The sequence below is a fragment of the Stegodyphus dumicola genome, chromosome 2 (genome assembly GCF_044657685.1).
Source record: "Stegodyphus dumicola isolate Sdum_Otavi_A_Nest chromosome 2, ASM4465768v1".
Taxonomy (NCBI): domain Eukaryota; kingdom Metazoa; phylum Arthropoda; class Arachnida; order Araneae; family Eresidae; genus Stegodyphus; species Stegodyphus dumicola.
The window spans coordinates 147,583,267-147,603,324 of record NC_140769.1 but is presented as its reverse complement, the minus strand read 5'-3'; the positions used below and the strand labels follow the sequence as shown (position 1 = coordinate 147,603,324).

Here is a 20,058-nt window from a genome sequence, read left to right as displayed (position 1 = left end):
CATTTCCAATGTAATATGATTCATTGCCAGATAGCTAAATGTTTGTTATTTTTTTCGCATATGAATGCATTTCGTATCTCACATAAGCTCATTACATATGATTTAACAAAATTACAAACGAGTTAGAAGTTAAGTGAATATTTCCTGAAATACTGTACATTTCATTTCGGAAACTTTACATGAGTATCTTCATTTTGAATTCTTTAGTGTTCCTTTTCCTGCATCCAAACTACATTTGGAGTAAAAAATTTTCAGTTTGGGCGAAAGTTATTTACGGGTGGCTGTGATGTGTTCGTGTTTTCATAAACCATTTTTTGAGTAGTACCTTATCGATAACCTTTTGAACACTTTGAATATTACGGCCACTGCAAATCATTGAATTTTCAAATATTTTCTTATTTATCTTTTACAAGCCCTTGTAAAGATTTGGGAACAAATTTTTATTAAATAGTTATATTGTATGATTTAATAACTTTTTACACGTTTGGAAGATTTAACTTCAACAACACTACCACACTGAATCAGAAATTAAGAAAAGAAATGGAATTTTTTATCTTAGTTTACTACAAGAATAGATAAATTTTCTCTAATGTATTCGAATGTAGTAGATAATGGAGACTTTTAACACAGATCATACAGAATATTTTCTCTTAGTCCCCAAAAATTGCATTGTCATAGATTTTTCTCATAAAGTCTATTTCTTTCTTAAAAGAAGTTTATATACTAATTTCATTAGAAACATATCTAAGAAAATATTTCCCACTCATAAGAAAATCAGCGCTTGTTTCTTTACCAAATTTGTACTTTCTGGCTTCATTCTACTGAAACGAAAACATTCATCACTTATTGCGAAGAAAAATGTTATTCTTTTTGATTAATTTTTCATACCACAGTATTATCTTTGAAAATATTTTCCTAGTCCACTGCTAATATATTGCTAATTTTCGTAAGTGACAAAAAAACTCAGTTTAGAAACTTTTTTACTTAAAACCTTGTATTGCATTGCGGAACCGAGGCCATGCTTTCATTTTTTATTACATATCATGCGAATATTTTAAAAAAAAGCATATTTTTCCCTTCTGTTAGCACAATTTTAACCAACATTTTACTATTACAGAGACTTATTTAGTAAAATCTCAAGTGTTAAATTGAACGTTTCATTACTAATTTTGAAGATTCTGGATATATCCTACTTAAAAGTTCATAACCGATTAGCAAAATAATTTATATATGTACTTCGTTGTGCTCTTGGTTAATTTTTAAATCGTTGTTCAACTATAGCACTTGATTTCTAGTGAATTATCGAAATGATTATTTACTTTCCGCTTTTTCCAAAGAATTTCGTAGACACATATGTTCAGTACAGAAAATTTTCCTAACTTACCAGTATCATTACCAAAATAGAAAACATGCAAAAATTTCCTAAAAATTTATATATATATATATATATATATATATATATTTTATTTTTATTTTTTTTTTACAAACATTTACACGAATACCCACATTTTATTATTTAATGTGTATTTTCCTACATTAGAACTAAAATTTCGAACAAAAATTTTTAAATAATGTTATATTCCGTAAAATTTTTGTATTTGTGATGTCATATTTTTTTCGCAAACGTTTTGAGAGTGCTCTCGGTAGTCGTTTAGACATTTTGAAACTGTTTTCTCTTTGCTATTGGAAACTATTTTATATTTGCTGTTGGTATATGCCTATGAATTCTCGATACTTTCTGGTTTATGTTATGAAATATTTAAATACTTAAAAATATATTTGTAGATCGTCTATGTTGACACTTGTGATAGATTTCCTGGATAATTTTTTTTTTTTTGGAAAATGTATTTTATTTTAATCATGTGAATGAAACTGATGTTTTCTTAAAATTTTATTATTCAGAGTATTAGTCAATTATGACAAAATGCCTGATTTGTTCTCTTTTTAGTCAACTTTCATATGAACTTCAGGATTCCAAATCTCTCACGTAACTGTAATTTTTCCTATCGGTAGTAGGAAGACAGATGGAATACATGCAGATTATGCAGACATAAGGTAAAAATCTGGAAGTAAAAGAAATTCTTCAGATCTAGGCAATTCAGTAGAATATGCAAATATTCATCCTATTCGAAGCTTATTTTTAGAATTGCATAGCAAATAAAGTGTAAATTTAACAAAAAGAGATATAATGAAAATCATGTACTATGCAAAATCTGAACGATAATTATGCAAAACTAGTTATATGGCAGTTTTTCGTAAAAAGAGGTTCCAGCGAAAGAATTATGCCAGCAATCTCCTGGAAACCTAAGTGAGCACCTGATCTTTGCTCTTACAAATGTTAAGTAGAATTGTAAATTCTACGTAAGAGCGAAAATCAGGAGATTGCTGGCATGTTCAGGAGACTGCTGGCGGTTCCAGCGAAAGAAACATGCCAGCAATCTCTTGAAACTCTAAGTGGGCGTTTGATTTTCGCTCTTACGTAAAATTTACAATTCTACTTAACTTTTGTAAGAGCAATGATCAGGGGCTCACTTAGGTTTCCAGGAGATTGCTGGCATAATTCTTTCGCTGGAACCTCTTTTTACGAAAAACTGCCATATAACTAGTTTTGCATAATTATCGTTCAGATTTTGCATAGTACATGATTTTCATTATATCTCTTTTTGTTAAATTTACACTTTATTTGCTATGCAATTCCAAAAATAAGCTTCGAATAGGATGAATATTTGCATATTCTACTGAATTGCCTAGATCTGAAGAATTTCTTTTACTTCCAGATTTTTACCTTATGTTTGCATAACCTTCATGTATTCCATTTGTCTTCCTACTACCGATAGGAAAAATTACAGTTACGTGAGAGATTTGGAATCCTGAAGTTCATATGAAAGTTGACTAAAAAGAGAACAAATCAGGCATTTTGTCATAATTGACTAATACTCTGAATAATAAAATTTTAAGAAAACATCAGTTTCATTCACGTGAATAAAATAAAATACATTTTCCAAAAAAAAATTATCCAGGAAATCTATCACAAGTGTTAACATAGACGATCTACAAATATATTTTTAAGTATTTAAATATTTCATAACATAAACCAGAAAGTACCGAGAATTCATAGGCATATACCAATAGCAAAGATAAAATAGTTTCCAATAGCAATAAGAAAACAGTTTCAAAATGTCTAAACGACTACCGAGAGCACTCTCAAAACGTTTGCGAAAAAAAGATGACATCACAAATACAAAAATTTTACGGAACATAACATTATTTAAAAATTTTTGTTCGAAATTTTAGTTCTAATATAGGAAAATACACATTAAATAATAAAATGTGGGTATTCGTGTAAATGTTTGTAAAAAAAAAAAATATATATATATATATATATATATATATAAATTTTTAGGAAATTTTTGCATGTTTTCTATTTTGGTAATGAGACTGGTAAGTTAGGAAAATTTTCTGTACTGAACATATGTGTCTACGAAATTCTTCGGAAAAAGCGGAAAGTAAATAATCATTTCGATAATTCACTAGAAATCAAGTGCTATAGTTGAACAACGATTTAAAAATTAACCAAGAGCACAACGAAGTACATATATAAATTATTTTGCTAATCGGTTATGAACTTTTAAGTAGGATATATCCAGAATCTTCAAAATTAGTAATGAAACGTTCAATTTAACACTTGACATTTTACTAAATAAGTCTCTGTAATAGTAAAATGTTGGTTAAAATTATGCTAACAGAAGGGAAAAATATGCTTTTTTTAAAATATTCGCATGATATGTAATAAAAAATGAAAGCATGGCCCCGGTTCCGCAATGCAATACAAGGTTTTAAGTAAAAAAGTTTCTAAACTGAGTTTTTTTGTCACTTACGAAAATTAGCAATATATTAGCAGTGGACTAGGAAAATATTTTCAAAGATAATACTGTGGTATGAAAAATTAATAAAAAAGTATAACATTTTTTTTCGCAATAAGTGATGAATGTTTTCGTTTCAGTAGAATGAAGCCAGAAAGTACAAATTTGGTAAAGAAACAAGCGCTGATTTTCTTATGAGTGAGAAATATTTTCTTAGATATGTTTTTAATGAAATAAGTATATAAACTTCTTTTAAGAAAGAAATAGACTTTATGAGAAAAATCTATGACAATGCAATTTTTGGGGACTTAGAGAAAATATTCTGTATGATCTGTGTTAAAAGTCTCCATTATCTACTACATTCGAATACATTAGAGAAAATTTATCTATTCTTGTAGTAAACTAAGATAAAAAATTCCATTTCTTTTCTTAATTTCTGATTCAGTGTGGTAGTGTTGTTGAAGTTAAATCTTCCAAACGTGTAAAAAGTTATTAAATCATACAATATAACTATTTAATAAAAATTTGTTCCCAAATCTTTACAAGGGCTTGTAAAAGATAAATAAGAAAATATTTGAAAATTCAATGATTTGCAGTGGCCGTAATATTCAAAGTGTTCAAAAGGTTATCGATAAGGTACTACTCAAAAAATGGTTTATGAAAACACGAACACATCACAGCCATCCGTAAATAACTTTCACCCAAACTGAAAATTTTTTACTCCAAATGTAGTTTGGATGCAGGAAAAGGAACACTAAAGAATTCAAAATGAAGATACTCATGTAAAGTTTCCGAAATGAAATGTACAGTATTTCAGGAAATATTCACTTAACTTCTAACTCGTTTGTAATTTTGTTAAATCATATGTAATGAGCTTATGTGAGATACGAAATGCATTCATATGCGAAAAAAATAACAAACATTTAGCTATCTGGCAATGAATCATATTACATTGGAAATGAAAAGTAGAAAAAATATATATGTATGGAAAATCTTGATGATAATTTCTGAGTGTGTTTTTTTCGAATAAAAATCTTTAAAGGCTCCTAGGTTAGTAATGAACTACTAAATTCGGTCAATTTTCATCAAAAACGCCGTAAGAAGTTCTCCGTACTGGTAAAATATTACTTAAATTCTTTAGCTTTGAGATTTCCCTCAGACATTGGCAAGACCAACGGCTGTCTGGTCAATACATGATAACTATGTGTTTAATAGGTTACTTCAAAGCTATGAAAGAAATAACAGTTGGGTAAAAAATATATACATTTTCAAGAAACAAATGTTCTCTTATGTCCTTTTGGCATTATAGTTATAAACAAAATGCAAAAATTTAGTAAATACGTAGATAAATCTCAGGAAAAATGGTAAATTAACATGAAATGTTTACTTAAAGTCTATGTATAGTTGGAAAACAGTTATCGTAATACATTTGAAAAATAGTTCATATACAGCGCATTAAAATTTTGCACCCGATCTATGAATTCATGAAAATCGGCCCAAAAATGTCATTTATCACGTTCGCTTGCTTGCAGTATATTCTCTTGTCGTTTTAATCTTTTTGCTTTTGAGTTGTACTGTTTCTGAAGTTGTAATATTTCTGAATCTGAAGCTTTAAAACACAAATTCACTCTGATTTATCAACTTGCGTCTAAATGTAAAGTACAGTCAACCAAATGGAAGATTTTAGCATAAGTAAATGTACTACAGACAAAATAAAATTAAAAATTCATCATTATTTTTCATTCTCTGTTCATGAAACTAGTCCTGACTTAAAACATTCGGAACATTTTCAAAAAAAATATTCGTTTCTTGTTCATGTTTTTGCATACTCAGATACTAATTTTGTTTGAAATATGGGATTTTCTTATTCCATTTTATATTTCACTGTTAAAGTCTGGCTTGGGAAAATTGTTTTCCTTGGAAATGGCATACTTGTCCTATATGTCTGTGACTGTTCTAATAAATTACATTACTAACAAGTGTGATTAAAATCTTTAGTTATACAGGAATTATCTTGAATGTTTCCTTAATCTGAAATGCAAAATGTAACCCATGTGCAAAAATAGAGCAAGTTTATCTTAAAAAAGTTCTCCACGAATACATCTTTTTCTCGGTCCTTACATGCTTTTCTGTATTTATCACTCAAGTTCCTTGTGTACCTTTCTTTCATCTAATTTGTGAAGTATTCCTCTTTGAATACTAACATTTAAATTTGTTTAACTGATTTTAAAGTACATGTATATTTTGGTTAATGCGTGGGGAAATGAGGAACTGTGGCCCTGAGTGTTCTAAGCATTCCATACTTCATTTTTCTTACAGTTCAGTTAAAAATTTGTTTAACTGATTTTAAAGTACATGTATATTTTGGTTAATGCGTGGGGAAATGAGGAACTGTGGCCCTGAGTGTTCTAAGCATTCCATACTTCATTTTCCTTAAGAGTACAGTTCAGTTAAAAGAGAAATGTGTTTCGTACTTTGTGAAAATTTTATTTACTTATTATGTGTCATGCTCATGATAAATCAAAATGTTATACATGTGCGCAGGACTGCGTGGTTCCAATGTTTAATTAAAATAATGCTTTTCAAAAAAGTGTTGTCTTTCTTATGACATATTAAAAATGCGTTAAAATTTTTTAAGTTGGTGACTATAGTAGATCATTATATGGACTTTCTGTCATTATTACCTATTTTGTATAATTATTTGTGTGTAATTTTATTTATTATCTATGAGAAGTTAAATGTCAAAAATGCTGTAAAAGTTCATTATTAAGCAATGTCAGTTTGAAATTTCTATCTTAAAATTATTTGTGTTAGGTCTTTTATGTTAATTACTATTTTAAATCATTATTTGGAACTCTACTCAATATTTCGTGTAATGTTATCATAACTATATAGGAGTCATTTGTCAGGTATGATAAATTAAATTTCGTTCTCAAAAGGCTGTAAGAGTTCAGTGTTAAATAAATTATTGACAATGTGAAATATGGGTCTTTTTCAGTTAAGTTACAATGAATACGTTAAAAATATTCCAAGTTAACAAATTTTTATATTCCAAATTTGGAAAAAGGCGATAAAGTTTCATTTCCATGGCTGAATACTAATTCCATGTGTATTATATAGACTTTAAGTTCTCCTTCACAAAATGTGACTATAATTCAAATTTAAAATAATACGTTAGAATGTGGATATTCTTCTCTGTAGTTAAAATATAATTCAATCTTCTGTTCCTTTTTAAGAGAGTTAGGCTGTGATAAGTTCAAATAGAGTAGTGTTTATAAAGTTCTGCGGTAAATGGAGGAATCATATTAAGAATCCGAGTGACGTTTTCACATGAAGAAAAAATCAAGGTTCAGTGTATGTTTGGTGAATTAAGTAGGATGTGTGCAAGAAAATACAAGATATTTTTGTAAAATATTTCAAAGAGTTAGTAAAATTTGTGTTAGTAGTATAAATGAATCTTACTGAATAAAAAGGAGTGTTCTGAATATATATGTATAAATGTCTGTAGAGTAAAATAAGAAGAAATGAAGTACTATTGGTACGTATCTAAACTTAACTGGGTAGAAATGCTCCATGCATTGGTTTGAGTGGGCTTCATACCATGAAAATTTATTGCTCCTTATAAGATTTGTTTAAAGTTAGTAAGTCTTACAATAAAGAAACATGTGTAAGTCTGTATTTATTATGGGAAAAAGGAATCAGAAATACAGCATGAATATGTTTTATAAGTTAAATTATAAGGATAAATGTGTAAATGGAAAGTGTAAAAATTACATTTGTCAGACACAGTTTGGTGAATCCTTTGAAAGACGTGTAAAAGGGAATCAACAAAGTTTTGTATAGTTGGCCAAAACGTTAATACAGTCATTAATAGTTAGTACAATACATTAGAAGGAAAAGTTCTGAGTATCTCCAACTTAGTAGTCAAAAGTAAGAAATGTAGTATTCCAGTTAAACTATATAGAATGAACATTGTTATATTGGTTAAAAGTTACAGAAAATATTATCTAGTGAAGTTATATGCATGTAAATTCCAGCTTAAAATTTCAAAGACGAAGAAATGTAGGTAAGTTTACTTTTGGAGAAATGGAAGTGTAACATGATGTTGTATTTAAAACAAGGGAAAAAGTTAAGGGTAAAATAAAAATGTAACAAAAAAAAATTTAAAGGAAAGGGAAAAAAATAATAAAATTTACTTTTTGAAGTAAAATGCATAAGGGAAAAGACGAAAAAAAAATTGCATTTGTGTAAACAAAAAACTCAAAAAAAAAAAATTAAACTTATGAAACTAAATATTACTTTTGTAAAAAAATAAAGTTCAAATGTAGTAACACTTTTTTTTAAAATAAAAAGCGAAAAGGAAAATTAAATTTGTAAAAATAGATATTACTTTTGTAAAAAAAAAAGGTTTCAAGAAAAAAACATTTTAAAGTAAAAAAGTTAAATGTAAATAAAAAAAAATAAAATAAAAATACAGAAAAGGAATAAATTTGAAAAAAAATTGCAAAATAAAAATGTGAAAAGGAAAAAAATAAATTCGTAAAAATAAAATATTACTTTTGTAAAACCAAAAAAAGGAAATTAAATAAAAAAAAAATTAAAGTAAAAATACGATAAGGAGTAAATTTGAAAAAAAGAAAAAAAAAACTTTTGCAAAGTAAAAAGAAAATGTGAATTCACTTTCGTAGAAATAAACGTCAATTTGCGAAAGTTAAAAATAAAATTTATGTTTGTAAAAGGAAAGACATATTAAATCAAAAATTAATAAATTAACTAATAACTTAAAAAAATAGTAAGAATAAGATGAAAAATGAAAACATTGGCTGAAATAAGATTAGATATTCTTAGCGAAATGCTGATTGGTTGTTAAGATTGTATACGTTCGCCAGGGCAGATGTAGAAAGCGTGAAGCGGTTTCGGCATGCTGCAACGTGAAAGAGATGACGTTTGCCAGTTTCCCCCTCAGCCTATTGACGTCATTGTGATTTTCGCTGCAAACGGAAAAATAACACGTTGATAACATGAAGGGCTTAGCCGAGCGGTAAAGCGCTAGACTCCCATCCCAGAGATAGCGAGTTCGAATCTTAGCTGTGGAGTTATTTTTAAAATTCAGGGAAAATGATACTAAATTCAATAAAAATTAATTAAAGGTAATAATTAAAATAATGTCGCACTAAATAATTAAAATACTTATTAAAATGAGTAAATAATTAAAAATTAATGACATATTAAATAATTAAAAACAATAAATTAAAAGTGATGTCATGCAAACACGTGGTTCAAGAGCTCGTTGTCAGAAAAAATAAAAACTTTGAAAAGATCGTTGCCACACCATAAAAACGAAACTTTGATGATGTCATTCCGCCCACGTCATTCCTTCCATCTACGTCACTTCCGGTTGTCACGTGATTCAAGATGGCTGCGACCACGCCCCCTTTTCTGTGACGTCACTTCCGCCGGCCGGTTGCGAGCGCTTACTACTTACGTGCACTTAATTTACATATGCTCTTAGAATTTTAATGTTATTGTAAATTAGTTCGTAGCAATAATTAATCTTTTATATTTGCAATTAAAATTTCATAATTAAATTTTAAATTTATACTAGCTTTATACGAATAGAGAATATTTGTCCAATTCAAATTTCATTCCTTGCAGTAGTGGTTGAAGAGAATTATTTAAATTTAATTTTAGTATTCTCTTGTATACATATATTTTTTTCCTTTGGGTGGGGCCGATTGCAACCAAAATGGGAGGTGCATATCTAGATGTTATAGCAGTCCTATATATAAAATTTCAACGTTCTGAGGCAACTCGTTTTCGAGTTATGCGAGATACTTACATGCATACGTACGTACGTACAGACGCCACGAAAAAATCTCTTTTGAATCCATTTTAAATGAGTTTTATAATTCATTTGGGGAAAGAGAGTTCTTTATTCTGTCCTTACGTACGGATGTCACCCAAAAACATCGTTAAATTGCATTCGATAGCGGTGAAAATGAATATTTTCGTTGAAATATGATACCGGAAATTTTTCGCGATTACAATACTTCGTAGAAGGAAGTAAAAATTCAGTTATAAATTTGGGTGCAGAAAAAAAAAAAAAAAAAAAAAGAACAGACGTTCATGCGACTTACCACTGGGTCCCATGACGGCAAGCATTTCACCAGGTTTGACAAAACCGGAAACATTGTGCAGGATAGTCTTCTGCTTGCATGACACCTTTACCCCTCTGAAGACCAGCTCCAGAGTTTGAAGCCCGTTTTCGGGAACACCTTGGCTGAGAGAGGTGGCACCTAATCTGTTTGGAAAAAGAAATTACATATATCAGTGTTCACAAAATTTCTAGTCACGGAACGCTTAAGTTAATTACTAAAATTTTTAAGAAACACTAGAATAAATTTGGGTTTTTAATTACAAAGCATTTTTGCACATTTTTAGAACGATTTCGCTTAAGAATTTTTAAAAAGCAGATGATTTAGAACAAAAAATTTATATAATAACTTGTAAGATTCTATGTTGTAAACCTTTAAGTTACAATTGAAGTTGAAGATTCTTAAGAACGGATCAGTGAATAATCGCTTGAGTTCCTGAGATATAGAACAACACCTAAGGAGGGGAAAATTACCCTTTATTATTCCAATAAAATTTAACAGAACTCCGTCTTGCAGTTTTAATAAAGCCACCACTCGGGCTTGAACTCAGGAAACTAAGAACTAAACTAATCTTAACTAAAAAGATATATCCGAAGCTATCAAGATTCTAACAGAATTGGCTCGTTAATGCTGAATAACGGCGAAGCTATTAAGGGCCTAAAGTACGACCGAGCATAATAATAGAATAGAGAATAACTTAAAAAGGCGAATTAACTGAATGAGAAATATTGAATCGTCTGTGAAAAACTGTCTCTTTTTTGTTTTGTTTGCTATTTGAATAGAACATGTGGCAACGATTAGATAATTCTTCAAATGATATAAATTTTGTGTATTCTGAGTTATAATATGAGTAATGTAACGCTGTTAAGTGAACCTAGCGTCAAAGTGTCGCTATGTAAACAATTATAGTGAATTTTAAAAAGTGCATTTATTCTATTGTGGTTTATGCGCTATAGACGAAGTAGATTTAATTCAATCCAATAAGTTTAAATGAAATGCAAGAAATATTTCTTATAATTTAATATTCCGCATAAGGAAGTCACGTGGTATACACATCAGACTTTTTTTTTTTCGTTAACGACAATGAAAGACACATGTAAGGGAATCTTTAAAGAAAACGAAACTTTAGAGAAACAAAGAATAGCAAAGCTTTTTTTTAATAAATATTAATTAATTTATTGAATAATTTATTTTTAGATTGGCACTAAAATCCGTCTGTCGTTTAAATCATTTCTTCTCCAGCTATTTTATCGCATGTTTGAATATGAAAGGTTAAATATCTTATTTTATAAAGCTACTGTTAATAAACTACGCTCCGTAATTGTAATTTATTTTATATGCATTATTGTTTTTCTCTTCATGGGTGCAACGATCAGTATACATGGCTGTTTTCACTTAAGCATCAGAGAAATGCTCAATCTCGCTTCACGCAAAGTTTCGACATTGCCGTCGTGTTATATAATGCATTACTGGTGTTCTTTCCATATACACAGCGATACTTTTTCATTATAAAAATGAAAGAATTGCACGTACTTGGCATTAGGCACATAAAACATTACATATATTATGAGCATTACGTTTTTTCCCATGTGCACAGTGATCAGTTTTAACTAAAGAGAATCTGATGTATACACCACACGTCTTCCTTGTACGGAATATTAAATCATATGCATTTTTCCCGCATAGGCAAAGTTACATAAAACCTTAAAATATCTTTACTAAAAATTTAAAACTATGGAAAAATATAAAACACCAAATGCAGTTAAAACACTTAAAAAACAGTTTTTACAATTCGAATTAGAGTTTTTATGCAAAAACAAGCATTTGGGCCAGCGGGCAAGAAGGCACGTTTTTCGGTACACTAAACTGAATGTTTACTTTAGTCCAACTCGGCAAAAAGACACAGAAAGTGCAGAAATGGATTTAATTTACTGTTCTGTTAAGTTTCAAATGTAAACAAATATGGCTGCTATGGTAAAAAAAAATTAGGTTTAGCCGCATTTAAACAACTTTTAAATTGTTGATAATTCTACAACTATTCTTTGCAGATTACCTAAAAGCATAAAAATCTTTTGACTGTTCTTACTACAACAGATTTTAAATTATTATTACTACAACAGATTTTAAATTATTATTACTACAACAGATTTTTAATAATTTTTACTACAACTGATTTTAATAATTTTTACTACAGTAGATTTTAAATAATTTTTACTACAACAGATTTTAAATAATTTTTACTGCAACAGATTTTAAATAATTTTTACTACCAGATTTTAAATAATTTTTACTACAGCAGATTTTATATAATTTTTACTACAACATATTCTAAATAATTTTTACAACATATTTTAAATAATTTTTACTACAACATATTCTAAATAATTTTTACTACAACAGATTTTTAATAATTTTTACTACCACAGGTTTTAAATAATTTTTACCACAACATATCCTAAATAATTTTTACAACATATTTTAAATAATTTTTACTACAACATATTTTAAATAATTTTTACTGTAACAGATTCTTAATAATTTTTACTACAACAGATTTTAAATAATTTTTACAACATATTTTTAATAATTTTTACTAAAACAGATTTAAAATAATTTTTACTACAGTAGAGTTTTAATAATTTTTACTACAACAGAGTTTAAATAATTTTTACTACAGTAGAGTTTTAATAATTTTTACTACAACAGATTTTAAATAATTTTTATTACAACAGATGTAGATAAATTTGGATACCGAGTTCGAAAGCTACTTACAAATACTTACTAAAGTTTTTTCTAATAATTCATTGCTTTAATAAAATTTCTTTTCCTTGGAGATGATATATAAATATCTTTTCTATTAATAAATTATTGATTTACTATTAGATGAACCATGTATCAAAACTATATGAGGTATATAGAAACTATATGAACAGACGTCACGAAAAATCCATTTTGCAATCCGTTTTAGAATAAAGAGTCCTTAATTCTGTTCGCACGCGAGGAAAAAAAACAGTGAAAATGGTTATTTTCGTCGATATCTGAAAACGAATTTTTTTCGATTACAATACTTCCTTTACATCGCACAAGGAAGTGTTAAAAAAGTCTGATGCGTACACCACATGACTTCCTTGCACGGAATACTAAATTATACGCATTTTTTCTTGCATTTCGTTTAAATTTATTGGATTGAATTTTATCTATTTCGTGGATAGCGCATAAACCAAAATAGAATAAATGTACGTTTTAGAATTTACTCTATTTGTTTACTATAGCGACACTCTGGCCTTAGGTTCACTTAACAACGTTACATTTTGTCCATATTACAACTCAGAGTGCATATAAATTTATATCATTTGAAGAATTATCTAATCGTTGCCACATGTTCTATTCAAATACTACAGTAAATCTAAAACGATGTATAAAAGAAATTAAGCAAAGAAAACAAAAAAGAAACAGTTTTTCACAAACGATTCTGTATGTCTCATTCAACTAGTTCAGTTCTCACTTCCCGACAAGGCAAAAATACATAAAAACTCAAAATATTTATATTAAAAATTACGAAGTAAAGCTGAAACACATATTTCCTCAAATAAATTCCAGAATGGATTAAGCATGATTTAAATCGCAGCAATAAAAGACGGCGTTATCTTTGCTGTTGCGAAGCTTAGTTTCTCTAGATTGGCAATAAATACGCTATTTTGCCAAGCTTGAAATGTAAACAAACATGTCCGCCATCGCAAAATTCATTAGGCTTAGCCGCCCTTAAGCAACTTTTAAATTTTTGATAACTTCACAAATATTGCATACAGATTTACTAAAGATTACATAAAACCCTTAACCGGAAGATGAGAACAACATAATTCAATCATTTTTAAAGCAAAAAATGCACAATTTATAAACATATAAAATAAAGAAACAGCTCACTGAGCCGAGTAACAGAGTGGATATATATATATATATATATAACCACACTAAAAGTATATATGTATATATATATATATATATATATATATATATATATACATATATGCTTTTAGTGTGGCCGATTGCAACCAAAATACGAGGTGCACATCTGCATGTTATAGCAGTCCTATACACAAAATTTCAGCGTTCTGAGGCTACTCGTTTTTGAGTTATGCAAGATACGTACGTACGCACAGACGCCGCGAAAAATTCTCTTCAGATTTTATTTTAAATCAGTTCTATGATTTTTTTGGGGGGAAAAGATTCTTTTATTTTGTCCTTACTTGCGGATGTCACGCAAACACATCATTAAATTGCATTGGAGAGCGGTCAAAATCGATATTTTCGTTGAAATATGATACCGGAAATTTTTCGCGATTACAATACTTCCTTTTTACTTCGTACAAGGAAGTTAAAAAAGTGCTGTGCGGCCAGCTTATTTTTATGAAAATCTAAGAGCATTAACAAGTAAATTAGTAGTAAAACGACAAAAACAACAAACAGAGAGCAATAAAGGTGTTCCAAAATCCTTACCCCATTTGGCTTGCTCCCTGCATTCGCTGCCGCGATTGCTTCTCAACCCTTTGTGCCCACGCTAGAATGGCAAGCACTGACCAATGCAGAGAAGGGTGCACCAGGGATTGAATACTGCACTGGTCGTTGAAAAAGAACTAACCCACATTGGTTGTCGGCTTGAGGCTTTGCCCCCCCTTGTGTTTTAACGAGGGGGGATCATGAATCACTGGAGAACGAAAAATTTCAATAATGGCTTAAAATAGCAATCCGAAATACCGTGTTCTATCTATATCAGACAGTAAGTAATGAGACGTCGAATTAGAAAAAGCCAAAGAGCAATTAAAACTATCCACGCCAAGTATTTTATATATACTCTTAACTGGTTTCGGGGGCATTGTACCTTGGATATATTATTGATATAATATTTTATCCAGACGATCCTATTGGCAATGTTTGGATTTTTTGCTTGAAATTTCCCGATAATCAAACGATTTTCTCAGATAAGAAGACTTGATAATAAAAAAGCAAATCTTTATCAGTAATATTTTCGAAATTTATTGCTAAGACATCAAGGCCGAATTAAAAAGAAAAAAAAAAAAAAAAAAAGAGTAAAAAAATGAACCTTTTTTTGCTTTCGTAAATTTATTAAGACCATCTAAAGAAGACCTTTGACTGTTCTTCCGCACCAATGTTTTTTCAAAATTGCCTTTTCTTGCTACCTTTTATGTTATTTTAGTCTTTTCTCGTTGAAGTCATCTATCTGGTTATTCTACAGAGGATATTTACACATTCTTAGAACGATTTCGGTAAAGAATTTAAAAAAATTCTGATGTGTACACCACATGACTTCCTTGCACGGAATATTAAATTATACGCATTTTTTGCTGCATTTCATTTAAACTTATTTCCTCGAATTTCATTAGAAATAGACTTCTCATTCAATTAATTCAGTTCTCACTTCGCGGCAAGGCCAAAAATAATGAAAACACAAAATATCTTCATTAAAATTCAAAGATATAGTCAAATATAAAACACCAAGCACAGTTAAAAGAATTTAAAAAACAATTTTTACAATTAATTACAGTTTCTACGCAAAAACGAGTCATTCGGCCGGGAGGGGGAGCAAAAAGAGAGATTTTTCGATGCGCAAAACTGAAAGTTTATCTTTGGTCTCACTCGGCAAAAAGACACCGAAGGCGCAGAAACCGCCTTAATTTGCTGCGGACTCTATGCTGAAATAATATGTGAGATAATTAATAACTTATATGATAATTCCAGAATGAATTAAGCGTAATTGGATTCGCAATAATAATTAAAAACGTTACTTTGTTGCTGGGAAGCTTAGTTACTGTAGATTGGCAACAAATCCACTATTCTGCTAAGTTTGAAATATGAACAAATATGGCCGCTGTGGCAAAAAAATTAGGCCACACTTAAACAACTTTTAAATTATTGAAAATTCTACAAATATTGCACACAGATTACAGAAAATAAGAACAACGTAATTCGATCATTTTTAAAGCAAAAAAAAAAAAAAAAAAATTTACAAACATATAAGAATAAAGAAACTGAGCTCACTGAGTCGAGTAACAGAGTGGATATATATTTACATATATTTATATATTTTTAGTGCGGCCGATTGGAGCCAAAAAGGGAGTTGCACATCTACATGTTATAGCTATTCGTTTTTGAGTCATGCGAGATACATACATACACACGTACGTACAGACGCCGCGAAAAAGTGTCTTGAGAATCTATTTTAAATCAGTTTTATAATATTTTGCGCGGGAACTCTTTTTATTGTGTCGTTACGTACAGATGTCACGCAAAAACTTGGTTAAATTGCATTCGTTAGCGGTCAAAATGAATATTTTCATGGAAATATGAAGCCGAAATGTTTTGCGATTACAATATTTCCTTTTACTTCGTACAAGGTGGTTAAAAAAAGGAAGTGCTTTTGAAATAAAAATTTTTGCCTACAGATCATTATCTGAAATGAGAAATATCGTTTGGTTTAAAAGTATTTAAACAAATTCTTTCAAAATGTCGCGGTTGAATAACTAATGGATTGAAGGATATGTTTAGCGCTTTCCAAAGCGAAATATTCCTACTCCTTAGATCAAAAACGTCATGAAATGCATGATATTAAAAATTTCCAAGTGCAAAATAAGCGACATTATTAATCGGAAAGGGAAGAAACGTCAGTTATTACTTCTACATGGAAAGAAGTCTCCAAACGAACATTCGAAAAACATAGGTACTGTCTGTAAAGCTAAACTGTTGGTAAAAAGAGAAAATCCACCGACGGAGAAGTTGTAGGTACATTAGGTATTTTTCGAAGGAGGAGAGTTGAACATGTGCTATGTCCCCGGTACTCGAACCACAGACCTCTCAAAATACGCTCCGAGTGTGCTGGCTACTACACCACGAAGGCATGCTAAGAAGGCAAGAGAATTACCTTGTAAAAGAGCTATCAGCTTATAATGTTTTTCCATAAAAAATTTCATAGTTTTTCCTGCACATCTAATCTAAGGATAGCTACGGAGATAAAAGCCAATTCTAGATTTTTTTAAACAGCTACTCAGCTAACAAAGAAAAAAAATATAGAACGATTTCAAGTCTGTGTCCCATGGCAAGGTTTTTTTATAATAAAAACTTGCTATTTTAATGTCTCTCGATAAAGTGGGTAAAAACGGTTCCCATTTTAGCCTTTTCATTCAGGGTCAACGCAAAATCCGGAAAGCGCGGTAGGCGGTCTCGTGACTGTAATCTCTATATATATATATATACAGAGAGATAGAGAGAATAACATCTGGGTGTTTTTGTATTTGTTTGTTCGCGATTAATTTAGTCACCATTACAGCCTGGGTCCTGAAAAAGGTCGACGTCCACTTTTTTTCTAAAATAAATAAATAAATAAAAATAAATAAATAAAAAAGAGCTAAAACCAGAGATATTAATCAAAAACTCTAAAAACGCTAATTTTCGCCCTCATTTTTCCGAGTGGCAACAATCTCGCACGCTGGAGATAAAAAATTGCTTTATTTCGAGCAGTGTTGCCACTGCTCGCTTTCAAATCGTAGAGTGCGTTAATAAAAAAGTTTCTAAGTTTTACAATGAAATAAAAAGAGCATTGCCAAACATTAAATACATTATTCCCTATTACAAAAAACTCGTGGGAAACCCTTTCAACTATTATCTTCGTACGACTTTAATCAGCCAAGATATTAATTAAAATCTTAGAAAACACTCATTTTTGCAAGCGGCAACAGTCTTGCCCGTTGGCGATAAAATGCTTTATTCTGAAATGCGTTGTTACTGCTGGCTTTCAATTCAGAGTTTATTAATAAAAAATTTCTAAGTTTTACAAAATCTGTATATATAAAGAAGAATGTGTGTTTGCTTGTTCGCGTTATTGATTTATAATCAATTATGACAAATGTTTTCCTACATTTAATAGACTAAAATTGAATATAGGTGAAATATTCGATGGAACTTTACGACCATTTGATTAGAAAGGCAAAAGTCATTAAAAGCTGCGTTTCATTGTTGCTGATAATGAGAGAGTATTAGTTTATTTTTCTATCGAATTTTTTTATGTGGTTTCCATACCGCATCAGACTGAAAAATGTATGACTATGAATCGTATTTTTTGCATCGTTATTAGAGAAGGATTACAGCGGTATCGTTCTCTCTGCTGTTAGATGCATTACTCTCAATCTAACTTAACTGCCATCGGGTACTTACTCTAGTTCATGTATAAAGTGATGTCACACAATGACTTTTCTCCCTTAAAACTTTACACACTATTTGAATAAAACATTAATGAATCTCCTGATTATACCGAATACAGAAAATAAGGTGTTTTTATAATTTGTGTGTGATATAGAACATTACTATTTTCATCTGTATTAATAATATAACATTTTAAAGAATGGTGAAAATCGTGAGCGGTACTACTATCACAGTTTTTAATAAAAGACTGTGTTAACTGTGGGGCATTTAAATGATGAATATATTTTCCATTCCTGCTGAAATAAATGTTCTTAAAGCAAGTTAATCTCTCCATCAAACCAGAAAGGCTGAAATGAGGTACGATTTTACTATGTCCTCTTCCACACCAACTGCAGAAGGGGGGGCGAAAAGCCTGAAATGGAACGATATTTGTTGCCACCTTCAGAACGTTTGAATCCGGAAAACCTTTGAATGGGTCTGATTAGTGTCGTTTCTTTCGGACTTGTTTCTACAATTTTAGAAAAATATATAACGATTTTAATAATAAACCAAAAGTATTTCTTTTTTGTCAAACTGGTTTAAACAATTATTTCTGCCAGACGATTTCAGGTTTTAAATGTAAAACAAATTATACTGTGAGCTGCATCAAATACTGCTATTCATTTCTTAAATTTGGCAACTACTCTTAATCATGCTCCGGAAATGTTTTTAAAGCATTGCTAGGTCTAAAAAGGATAAAAAGTTGTATTCCAGCATCAATATAATTTATTTATAAAAGTTTCAAAAATATTGTTGGCAATCAAAAGAATTAAAAGAACAAAACTTTAGTTGTTTTTGTTTGTTCTGTACATTGAATTACTTCTAGCGCTAAAAATAATTCAAAATTAAAAAAAAAAAAAAAAAAATCTGAATGCTTTCAGATTCTACATTACACCAAAGCGGCGTTTTTTTAATGGTTTGTGTGTTACCTTTAGTAATTAAATATCATATTCTTCGCACTCAAACCATAAAATTCAGTTCAACAGCAATATCGCAAAATAATTTTAAAATGAGCATATCTTTAGAATTTTCGATACACAGTCTCGCGCGTTGGAGATAAAAAAAAAAAAAAAAAAAAAAAAAAAAAAAAAAAAAAATTCTTACAGTGTTGCCATGCTTCGATTTAAGATTGTTGAGTTTTTTAATCAAAAATTCTTTAAAGTTTTACAAAATTTGAAACAGATAATAAAACAAATTCAAAATTCAAAATTCGGGCTTCCAAATCCCGATGTCCGGTTTGAGGACTACATTATTAAAAATTTGATGGCTTTTGGTACCGTTGTTTTCTCACAGTGCGCGAAACATTCATACAAATTCTTCATTGTTTAGTTTCTTGAAATATAATTCATGGCGATAATATTTGGTGGCTACAGTTTGAAAAGTGAATCAACGCAGAAAGTGAAACGACGCAAATTGCCGTTTTGAGACTAATAGCCCTTTGGGTCTAACAACCCTTTGGGCTAAAAAATCTGAAAGGTTTACATTTTAACGATCGCCCGAAAGGGCTCTTTTAGAGTTTAATGTGGTTTATCAATAGAGATTATGGATAAAGATGTGCGAGGTGGAATAGCAAAACATTTCTTAGGATATTACATAAATATGCGTTTAGATTAATATGGGAATACTACAGTAGATATTTTTAATTAGATATATTTTGAATTAAATGCAGTTTTTATTTAATTCAATCTGATTAAAAGGTAAAAAAAAAATAATAATATCCTTAAGAACTGCCTCTATTGCTTGAAGTAACTTATTTTGTTAATATAACTGACAGATTAACTATGAAA

The 20,058-nt window shown here is 29.7% G+C and overlaps 1 protein-coding gene across 1 annotated transcript in view; it reads right to left on the bottom strand.

The window, feature by feature from the left end:
• LOC118193940 (uncharacterized) overlaps positions 1 to 20,058 on the bottom strand; it is a 173,229-nt gene that overhangs the window by 91,222 nt on the left and 61,949 nt on the right. Inside the window, exon 2 of the mRNA XM_085811226.1 lies at positions 10,001 to 10,164. Coding sequence (XP_085667352.1) covers positions 10,001 to 10,164 — 164 coding nt within the window. The remainder of the gene's footprint in view (positions 1 to 10,000; positions 10,165 to 20,058) is intronic.